Source organism: Thermobia domestica, chromosome 3 (assembly GCF_964235325.1).
Source record: "Thermobia domestica chromosome 3, izTheDome1.hap1.1, whole genome shotgun sequence".
In the NCBI taxonomy this organism is placed as follows: Eukaryota; Metazoa; Arthropoda; class Insecta; order Zygentoma; family Lepismatidae; genus Thermobia; species Thermobia domestica.
This window is the reverse complement of record NC_137456.1, coordinates 159,931,589-159,943,876: the sequence shown is the minus strand read 5'-3', so window position 1 is coordinate 159,943,876 and position 12,288 is coordinate 159,931,589. Positions and strand designations below refer to the sequence as shown.

Sequence of the window (12,288 nt, the reverse complement as noted above, 5' to 3'; positions counted from 1 at the left end):
TGTTTATGCGACACTCGCAACATCTTTATAGTCGTCCATGCAACAACAAAAGACAAGTTGCAATCCTTATAAGCAACGATCTTCGAAGTTGGTACGGGAACCAGATAACTGTTCAATATCTTTCATCTCCAATATAGTGGGTTATCTTAATGACACATCATTGCTGCATCTGATGAAATATTCAGGGTGGGTGCTGACGAGTGGCCACTGATATCGGAGGACTTAGACTTGAATTGCGCATTTATAGGTTGCTTGGAAACTGTCTTTACATTAAGTCGGTAACACAAGTTGTCCAGTATCCGCTCCCTTTTAGCGGACCATACAGTAATAGAAAGAAAACTTCTCGAGAATTAGTCTCAGTTGTCCTCACCTGCTCTAGGCGTTTACCAGTAACCTGATATTGCCTACTACTATTCGTTACATTTACTGTGGATGCAGAGTCTAGTTAAATATATTGTTGCATACTGCAATGTGTATAAAAGCCGCAAATATGTTTATACGCGCTAGCAGTTATAATTTTATTACATAACTGAGAATTGACGTAAATCGGGGCTTATTTATTTATTTTCAAACAGAACCATCATAATCTGTAAAAATATCTGAACATTTTATCTTTTTACATACGTATTTCGTAGCGTTCATGAAATATTTCTTCCCTTCTTCATTCGAATTTTTAACTAACTTACATGCATATTATATACAACTGTTGCAAATCATCTCTCATGTCAGCAAGAACACGTTCAAACTCGGCCAACAGTATCCTAAACCCTTTGTCAATTTCAGTTACTTGTATTCCGTTCCCAACACTTTGATTATACATTTGTTCACATGAACGAAAGATTTAATTTATTAAACGATTTCCTGATCTTTATATATATATATATATATTTAATATATATACAGTTGCGGATCCAGGATTGATCAAGGAAGGTGCTAAACCATAGTTTGCAGCTTTCTCCAATGCAATGCAGGATTGAGGCTCATTTTATCCAGGGTATACCTGAGTGTCAAGGGGGGTGCTATAGCCCACTCTTGGATCCGCGCCTATATATATATATATATATATATATATATATATATATATATATATATATATATATATATATATATATATATATATATATATATATATATATACAGGTATGTGTGTGTGTGTGTGTGTGTGTTCCTCGTCTTTAAAATAAGAAATTACTATAAATGATACCTTAGCTGGACATTCGTAGCGGATAGCCATTATAGGTGGCTCTCGACCTAAAGGGAATTGTAAAAAATAAAGAAAGAAAGAAAATCATTTCGTAGGGTTAAAGATACAGTTTCTGGGGGAGGGGGTGGAATCCTAAACAATTAACAAAATTTAGATACATCTTGTACGATATTAAATCATGTTATACAAGATAATGATGATGATGATAATGAAATCTGAGTTAATAGATCGCATCAATTGAAATTCTATAAATACATTAATTGTTATCAGTAAATACGGAATAGAATATTGGAATAATCTATTTTTGGGCAAGAAGCTTGATAATGTCATATTCACAAAATAAATACTTTTCATTACTCGTATTCCATCAAGACGTTATCATTTTCTCTATTGTTTATGCTAATTTTTGTTTAACCATCTTCTTAGATTATTCATTGTTGCATGCATCATTATTTGTATCAGTAGAACTTTTATCCTTTGATATTGCATGTAGACTAGTTTAAATAACATTTCTACAGAAATTGGGAGAAAATAAATCGATCTACAACAAAGTTATTCTTAAAACTATCTTAATGAAAATGAGGCCATGAAAGGGAGATGAAATATTGGATTAAAGGGTGGAAATTGGACGAGAACCAAAATAAGAAATGTCAAAATGTTTAAATATGGATTACTATACTACACATGTTAAACAAGAAATTATAATACATAGAATGAATATGTTAATCAAATGAAATAAGGTAAACAGTGAATTAGTAAAATAATAAATTGTTATTAAAAGTCATCGTCTGTGAAGGTTATGGCTACTTGATACTATACAAAGTCAGAGTGCCTTTAGCCATTATTGTAATACACAGCTATTGAATATATAATATTCAGATAATCCGTTAAAAATTAACAATTAAATTACTGAAAATTTTGTTCAATTTTAACGGATTAAATTAAAAAATTAACGAACATTTTAACTAAGTTCCATGAGAATTTTTGTAGATAATCGTTAAAGAATTTGCAACGGTTAATCATTATTTATTTTTCTTCTGAAAGCCACGTGAAATACACGTTCTGTGATATACAAACATGATATACACTAATCATTGTTACTATATTTTAACACTATATATCAAGGGTAACTTTTCATAATAATAGTTTACCCACGTTAACTTTATCTACTAAATTTTACATATTCACAACCCAAGACAGATCTCGTTATATAGTAGTGAAATTTTTAATTTTAATCCGCTAAAATTTTCATTAACTGTTCGAAATGATAATATTTCTAATCCTAATTCTCTACCTATCCTCTATTCCAGTTCATATTATTTCCAATTTGCCATATACATTGAGTAACAGGAAAAAAGTACTGTTCACGCTACTCTTATTCTATTGAATCAGTGGCTTTACCTTGCTACATTAGGGTAAATGTACCAGAACATTCAAGTATATATACACAATAAAATGACTATCTACCGGAATCAAAAAGCAAAATATAAAATCAATCTTGTGAGTGAAAGTTACTTAATCTAAGTCAAAGCGGATTGTATTTGTGTAAGTTTGTGTACACAATTTGCAGAGGATTTTCAAAGGTAACACACTGACTCAGATAAAACATATAAAATCGTTATTGTAGAATGTGAATTGAACAGTAGAAGATAAATACTTACCTGCCGCTCGTTGCAATCTTCCTTCCTTTGGGCACAATCACATTTACATTTTACATGCTCCTCAACAGATACAAGTCCACATCTATTGCCTGCCATTATCTGCAGGAAGAAGTAACATTTTTTACTTCAATTTTTACTGTGTGAGTTTATCCTTAGAGAGAGAAGAATCTATCTTTTGAGGATTATTTTTACGTAGCTTTTCCTGGTGTCTTAATGTGGTCTACAGTATTACAAAAATTATGAAATAAAGCCAAACTATGTATATTAGGGGAAATTTGTCTGAAAAGCATAAATAACGGCAAATATTATTAGCGTTTAAACAACAACAAAAAAAGAAAATCCAAAGGCAAGATGGTACTCATTAAGGTAAACAAAACGATTGCAGGATTATAAAAAGCTCATACGTAGTTTTCGGAGGGGGAAGAAAAAAAGAAAGAAACTGAGAAAAACGAATTTCTTAGTAGACCTAAAAATTGATGCGACAGGAGAACCATGTCACTTACTGAGGTGAAACTGATGCTGGAATAGTGGCGTGGTGTGGCGTGGCACTTTGACGATTGTTACCGGTTGTTAATACTATACATATCAGTAACTCCAGTTTCTGTATCAGAAAATATAGTACTAAGTTTTCTTTCCGTGTATCCGTATATAAATATCGTAAAAGATTTTTTTTTTTTTTTTTTTTTTCCAAATCCCACTTCACTTGCTCTTGATATATTTGAATAGTGTGCCTCTTCAGGTTCTTCAGTGCTTTGCATTTTCTACCAAATATAATCGGAACTGTTTCTCAATTATCTTATATCCTTCTTCAGTCATCTATTTTCTTTCTGCAATAAACTACGTCATTAATTATCTTTTGTTATAAACTGAATAAGATTTCTTATCTTGATATTATTGGTAGTATTCTGTTGTACAAACTCTGGTTTCAGGATCCCATTCGTCTGTGTCTTCCATTATGAATTTAAAGAGCCCTAACAGATAGGGTGACCATAAAATTTTCAGCTGAAAGCGAGACAGGTTTCGGCTTTTTACAATACAATACAAATCATGAGAAATGAGAAACAGATCAGTGCGTAAATTAGTCCTTGCTTACCTTAACAATATCTAATACATTGATATTGTAATATAACATAGTATATAAAGCTATAAAATATAAACAACATTTAACTTGCACTATAGTAAGATACGACGCTGCTTGCTTGCATTGCTCCTTTGCCCTAGCTCAAATCTTTGATATTACATTGGGTGAGAAGTTGACTCTTGAACTGATGAATGCCAGAATATTTGTCAGAAGAACCTATCTTCTTCAGAATAGCTTTATTCTTCACTAGTCTTTCATAAAATTCACTACAGTTCTCTGTGAAATTTACCCGTACCAGTAACATAGGTTTCATTGTTGCAACATGTAAGGAAGCTCTTTCGCTTGTCCATATGTTATTCATGATTGAAAAAACACGCTCGACAGGAGTGGATGTACCAGGCAGGCACAACATCATTCCTACTACTTTCAATAGAGTACCAAACTTTATATTTTTCTCTTCTAATTTACCAGATACTTGTACCCATCGTTCCGACAAGGGAACATTGTTTTCTTTCCATTTTTTTTGGAGTTGTGTTACAATTTCTTTTGCACACGGCTACTGATCAAATAGTTGTGTCTTGTCGTCCGGACCAGACATCATATTTCCTTTTAAAAATTATTAGGAATGCTGTGCAGTGTGTATTTTGCAAGAGAACCCATTGAAATTTTTCAGCATTACCTGAGCTACTTTAGCTTTTTTAAAGGTATTTCACGCATGTGCTGTGAAAATTGCCAACAGTGACTAAGAAATTTCCAATTTTGATATAGTCAGAAACCGATCAGAACTGCGAACTATAGAACATGTTTAATATAGGAAATTTCAGTTCAATTCTTGCGTCTTTGTTATTATTATTAATACCTTTACAAGGAGACCGGGTTTGTTATTTAGTTCTTTCACTTGCATAAAACGGGACAAATGCTACTTTTTTCATCTACTGCTCCTAAAACTGGACTGTCCCGATCAAAATGGGACGTGTCGCCCTACTAACAGACCATCTTGTAAAGTTAATTATCCTACATTACATCCTACTTCTACAATTTTACATGCACATCAATTATCCTACTTCTATAGTTCTACTTTGTGTTTGAGGCTATTGGGATACGTTTGTTGACTGGAGAATCCACAGCACTTGTTCTTTTTGAAGACTTCGACAAAAAAGAAGTAAGTCCCGAGAAAGTTTGGAAAGAACACCTTATACTATTTTTATAGTCAATGGACTTTTCTAAGACTAAATTAAGCCTATGGGCATAACAATTAACCAATAAGACTGGTGTGTACCTTTGTTTAACAAGAGCCTGCAGCATACCAAGTTCATCAGCCATAATCAAAGTCCTATCGTATGTTTGAACAAATTCCATCCTGCATTGAAAAACATTCAGATACTCAAGTACAATTTGAGACAGCCGATTTGCGGTACAGTCAGTACTAGTTTCTATGGAAACATTGGCACATTTCCATATTCAGAAACATAGCAGAGAATTGTGTGAACTACGAGTTGTTCGATACATCAGTGGTTTCGTCCATAATCAACACAACAAAACCCGAACACCTGATTTTCTCTTTTAATTTCATTATTTCTGCAAAGATACAATCGATTACGTTATTCTAAACTACAACAGAAGTACCTGAAAAAGCTATGGATGTCCTTAAATGATGATACAATTTATCATCAGTTTCTCCAAGCAGATTCAATAATTGTAAGAAATTACTTTTCTTTGTAGATTCAGAGGATTCGTCGCTACTTCTAAATGATAGTTCTTGTAAAGCTAAGAAGTAAGTGGTACTATTTAACAGTCCCATATTATATCTGTTTCTTTTAACATTATTATAGTTTGTAATGTTAAGTTCAAATCTTTTGTAATGAAAAGTCAATTTTTGTTTCCCCGAATGTAGCCAAGAAAACGCAGATGTAGTGATTCTTTGGAATATTCATGACGGCTTTGCATGATTCTAAAGTTTTCCATGTTATCGACACTATAAGAATTTCATGCATTTTTGGCATTATTAAACAAGAGGCATGGCCAAGAGAAAGTTTTATTATCTTCACATACCCACATAGCCATAGGTATTGGGCATAATATTGGGCCTTAAAAATATGTTCATAACTTCCCGTTGTTTTTCATTTTAAACTAGCATCAACTACCCGCTTCGCTGGGTTAAATTAAGAGAAAATAGTAATATGTTCCATTAGTCAGTTACTTTTTACTATTACTAAAAAGCTCTTAGATATCGGTCATTTTCGATGATTTTTATATATCCCTTCACCTCCCCATGTTGTGAGGAACGTCATCGGAAGTGTCATTGTACATCTCAGCGATCATGAAACTATGAATTCGACACTGATATTGGTCATTTCGATCATTTTTAAATGTCTCTCCCCTTCCCCAACTTTAAGTTACACCGTCAAAGTGATATAACAAAAACCATATTAGGTTTAAACTTCATCTAGGTTGTAAATTTGATCGAAATTGGTCGTGTGGTTCAAGAATCATGAAGTCACAAAGACAGTCACTTTATTCTTTATATATATATATATATATATATATATATATATATATATATATATATATATATCCCTCTCCCCTCCCCTACGTTGCACTGTCAAAGTTAAATGACAGAAATTATCCCAGGTCCAAACGTCATCTGTGTTGAATATTTGATCAAGATCGGTTGGGTGGTTCAAGAGTTAAGTTTTATTTATTTTTACATATAAATTTCTCCCTCCTCTCCCCTCCCCTAGGTTCTACCATCAAAGTGAATATATATATATATATATATATATATATATATATATATATATATATATATATATATATATATATAGGGTAACTGGCTACAATAACGCCAGGGATACAATAACGCTGTTTGTATTTCAATTGTTTACAGCACAGAAACTAAGCACGTGGCAGTAATCTGCAATGTGTCAATGCATAGGAGGCACATCTGTTGTTTTCGCACGTGAGTTCATTTCCTGTGGTGTAACGTGTGTTGTGCAGTTTTTGTGTTATCAATTCAGACCAGAAAATTGAAAACAATATATATATATATATAAACTTTCCAGGCCAGAACTGCATCTACGTAAAAAAATTGATCGAGATCGGTCGGGCGGTTCAGCGGTTCAAGAGATTAAGAGTCACAAACATAGTCACTTTCAATTTTATAATAAAAATTGTTTAAATGTGGATTGGTCCTTCTCTGCGAATTATTTATTTTTTTTCTTTTCTGCAAACGAACTCGTACCAAAATATTGTTTTAAATTGTGGGGGACTGCACTGAGACTATTTTTCTATTTGATAGAGGACGTAACACACACAAAAGAAACATATAATCGCAGTCTAATTTACTTTAGCTCCGGCGAGGGGAGGAAGGGGTTGGTCAACTCCGTGGGATCTTTGTATTGTGTGGCTGGAAGAATCATTGCAAGCAAAGAATTTAATGCTTGCTCCTTTCTTGTTTTTTTGTAATATAGTTTATAGAACATAAGGTATGAGAAAAAAATCTCTAAAATGCAAATACACACTTTTATACTTAAAATCGTGAAAAATTAAACTTTTTTTTAACTCTATTTCTAAACCAGTGGCGGCGCAAGGGCGGGGCGAGTGGTGCCACTGCCCCGGGCCCCACTTTGTGTGGGGGCCCCGGACGGTAGATAAAAAATAATTACTAAAGAACTTTGTTAGCATGAGCCGTACAAGTACTGTTAAGGTTTATAAACCGCATCTTCCCTAAAAGCAAACTCAGTTAATTGTCAATCAATATTACACAAATAACGGATGAAACAACAGAAATATTTGTCTAATTAAACTAACTAGTACCGGATTTCCATATAAGTTAAACAAGTTTATAGCTTAGGGCCTCATTCTCCTGGGCACTCGCAAAGAAATTTAAAGAAAAAACTGAATATAGATTAAAAATAAATTATCTTGGGGGGGGGGGGGGCGAAGAAATTTAAAGGAAAAAATGTATGTGGATTAAAATATGAATAATATTACATGCTGAGAGATATGGTCCCGGAAGTTCGTCGTTCGATTCTAGTGGATGCCACTTAGAAAATTTTATTATTTTTTTTTCCCAAGAAGAATTGAACTGATGTAGCCTCAAGCTTTTTTGAAGCATTTTGTAAAAACTTGTTTGGTTCATTAAACTATTTGCAATAGCAGAAGTCCTTCACCCTCCACCCACCACATGTCTACATCATATTTCTTATCCTGACCTTTATTCCTTTACTTCCTATTTTTACGCAATACACATCTTTTATGGGCTTTTGTAAAACAGCCTTTGAATAAAACAACGAACACCAAATTTGTCCGGGAAGTGTACATAAGATTTTGACGGAGCAACTTCGTTGGACGACAGCTCATGGAGCTACCTCGATGGATTAAGGTATTGTAATCAGCTGACATATTGAAGGAACTTTACATAACAAACCATTACATTTTACAGACCAAAGATTCTTATTTTACCAATCCAAATTCTGCTGCATCTTTTCAAATATGCATTTTGTGTATTTCATTTATAATTACAATAATAGCTGTGTTAAAGCTACATTCCGAATTTAATGTTCATGTATTTTAATGAAAGAATTATACGATTTAATCATTCATGTTTCCGGCTTCTCATAAAGCTGGTGGTGGAGATAACATCCCCAATTTGTTGGGAAACGATTCTCTTACATATTCTAGGTTGCTTTCAGTGCTTTGCCGACACTATTTACAGTGACAAAACAATAAAATAAAAGTTTCACTCTGTTCAATAATCTTAGAGAAATTTAAAGTAAAAAGCTGATTGTAGATTAAAACATAGTAAAAGGAAAATGGAGGTATATTGTGTTGTTTACATTTTAAAATTATATGATGCAACTAATGGGACTTCGACAGCTAGCCTGCTTCCTAAAATATCACTGTTTATTTATTTATTTATTTATCAGTTCAAGGGAAGGACACAAAGAAGGGATCAACGTACAAATGTTCATTAGGGTACTAGAATTCTGGTGCTAATTAAAAGCTCTTTGCTGCAGTTTTACAAGTCGAATTTTCAGAGAACGAAATACTTTTGCTTAGCTGGTTTCCACTTTTTTGCTCTTGCTTTTTGGCGTATGAATTTACACTTCAGCTCACAAATTTAGAATAAAGAAAATGTTCAATAAGGAAACAAGTGTTCAAATATTCAAAAGAAAAAAATAATTTACGTAAATTACATGTTATATTGATTCCTTCTCTATTTAGATGAAATTAAATAGGACTGTTTTTTACGGGGAGTAATTTGTGTGGTGTGTTCCACAGTTTCTCGATAAGCTGGGTAAACTATTGCGCAATTCCATCATATGGATAGCTGATCACAATCATGTCGCATGCCCATTCTTGTGATTGTACACTTGCAATATAGTAAGTCCAATTAAAAAAACTGAATATCAGTGCGTTGTAATAACCTGACTAGTAAAAAGAGCCTAAACGGTATTTCGTGAGGAGTCCATGTTAATGTCTTGATTTCGATCTTATAGACAGCGCTGGTACGTAAGTATAGCGAAACCTATTTCTTTATTTGTTTATTCTTTCAATTGTGATTATCATTCTAAATAAGCTTGGGAGCGTGTAAGTACAGGTCCTGCAGTTTTATTAAAGTGAGCTCCGAATCACTGCGTTCCATCGGGCTTCATAGATTTGAACCCACAACCGCATGTTCGAAAGGCAAGCTTTCTGACCAGTAGACCAGTCAGGGGTCTAGTAAAGTCTGTGAGGTTACAAGCAACAGCCGCGAAGAAGCAAAGGATGAACCTCTGACTGCACAGGTCGAAGTGAAGCACTCTATCAATGAAACTCTAGATGAGATGAGACAACAAATGTATGACCGTTTTACTCGAACGCATGATCTGAACGACAGGTTTAAATTCCTATGTTCTATCACCAACTTTATGTTGCAGCCAGGTGATGAGCGAGGAAAGGCTAAAAGCATGTTGCTCTGATTTAGCTTTGATATTCCCGAATGACCTTGGTGGCGTAGAATTATTTCAGGATTGTAAGGATATAATCCTTTCACTAAGGTGTGCTCAGAAAGCTAAAGAAGACCTGACTTTTCCCCACAAGGCATACTGAAATATGTATCTTCAATGGAACTTGAAGCTTACAAAAGTTTGGCAATCCCTCTTCAGATTTTGATAACATTGCCCGTATCTCTCGCATCATGTGAAAGGTCTTTCAGCAGAAGGAAGCTGGTAAAATCATACTTGCGCTCCACAAACAATCAAGAAGGACTCACGAATCTGACCATTCTTTCTGTCGAAAATGAAATATAATCTAATTTGGATTTTGATAATATAGTTCAGACTTTCGCACCTACCAAAGCAAGGACGGTAGCATTTCTGAATGTTGCTGGAACACAGGCTAATAAAGTAGCGGAACTATCGTCGAAAGTAGTTTCATATTTCAACTTAAGACAAACAAAATACAAAAGTATCAAAAAATAATAAAAAACCGTCAAGATTTGTCAATTTACTGGTGATGGGTGGTAATGAAAAGTAGGATGGTAAAACCCGTTGTAGAATTCTGTGCTCACATATTTAATCTACGATATATCCCCAATTATTCAATATATTCAGGATTTTTTGTTATATTCTAATACTAAGTGTGCTAGTAAGTTTTAATGGAAACTTACGTGACATACGTGACAAAATATGAACATGACTAAATTATTAAATACAAAAAGATAATAATAATAATAATAATAATAATAATAATAATAATAATAATAATAATAATAATAATAATAATAATAATAATAATAATAAACAAATGTGAAATCTGGAAACAATAGTAAAAAAGACAAGTAGAGGAGAAACATTCTATTACTTAACTATTCATTGATATTTCGGCAAAAACAGTGGGACTAAATAGATCGGATATTATCACTAGAGAGAAACCTGGTAAAAAAAAAAAAAAATAGTGAAAAAGACATGCAGATGAAAAATCTATTCTAGCCATTATTTATTGATAGTTCGGTAAAAAAAAAAAAAGTGTAAGTATCGTGTATGATCACCGGAGAAAAAATGAATGTTAAAGTGAATAAGACTAAGTGTAAGGGAAAAATCTAATCAAATAAAACCCATACAGTGTAAACTCAAACAGGTGAGAAGCCATGAGTTAACTTAACCATACACACAGATGATATATTGTGCAAAAGAAACACCAAAGTCGAGAACTGATTAAGAAGATTCTAGAGAACATAGAGATTACATTTAGAAATCGCATCGGTGTATTATCACTATTTGCAGTTTTTTTTTCAATATCAGCTCAATGTTACATTTTGTATGTGAGTATTATTTCCATTACCCCATCTAATTACAGGTCGCGTTTAAGCTAGGATAGTATAGGTGTAGGATAAATTCTGGATTATTTGTTTTTACGTTTTGTTTGTTCTTAACATTATGTTATTTCTGTCATGAGTCCTAGTTTCCCTAATCTTAATTTGTTTTCCATCGTGTCCTTTGCTTAAAAATGAATAAAATAAGGAAAAAGTACGCAATGATAGCCCTGGTCCGGTTTTTGTTTTTAGACCCCAGCCTGAAAGCGGTTCTGAGCATGAAAAATAAAATAGACAGGGATGCTGAATGTCAGCCCCATTTATATTCTCTCTCTCTCTCTCTCTCTCTCTCTCTCTCTCTCTCTCTATATATATATATATATATATATATATATATATATATATATATATATATATATATACCAGATTAAAATGGTTTAAACACACACACACACACACCAACGGGAAAGGGGGAGGAATAAACAGGAAGAATGATTATGTAAATGAATGTCAAAACTAGCAGTGTATAAATCATGATTGTTTGGGAAGGGGCCCCGATCTACTTCACTGGCCCCGGGCCCCAGTTTGTCTTACGCCGCCACTGTTCTAAACTTCAATTTTAGAATATGGAAAGCTACAGAATGTGTAGGATATTGAAAACCATTTTTTTCTCTTTCAGAATATAGAAGCTAGAAGTGTACGATATTTCTTTAAAATGGCTAAACAAATGGATATATTGTAACGTAGAAATGCCAAATGTAGGCGATGTCGGAACTTCAAACTTAATATTCCAAATAGAACTTAGTATTACACACAGATACATATCTTTTTATCTATATACATTTTTTCTCTCTCTCTCTCTCTCTCTCTCTCTCTCACACACACACATATATATATATATACAGGCTGTTTCAAAACAACACCGACAACATTTGAAAGATGATTCCTGACATCAAGATAAGACAAAAAGTATAGACCAACCTGGGAAAACACATGCTTCCTTTGCAAGTTATAGGCTGCCGAAAATATGAAAAATTGAAATTTA

The 12,288-nt window shown here is 33.3% G+C and overlaps 1 protein-coding gene across 1 annotated transcript in view; it reads right to left on the bottom strand.

Annotated features, from left to right (window-relative positions):
* LOC145680843 (vascular endothelial growth factor A-like) overlaps nucleotides 1-12,288 on the bottom strand; it is a 78,547-nt gene that overhangs the window by 5,633 nt on the left and 60,626 nt on the right. The window contains exon 5 of the mRNA XM_081751953.1: nucleotides 2,866-2,964. Within this exon, the coding sequence (XP_081608079.1) occupies nucleotides 2,866-2,964 (99 nt within the window). The remainder of the gene's footprint in view (nucleotides 1-2,865; nucleotides 2,965-12,288) is intronic.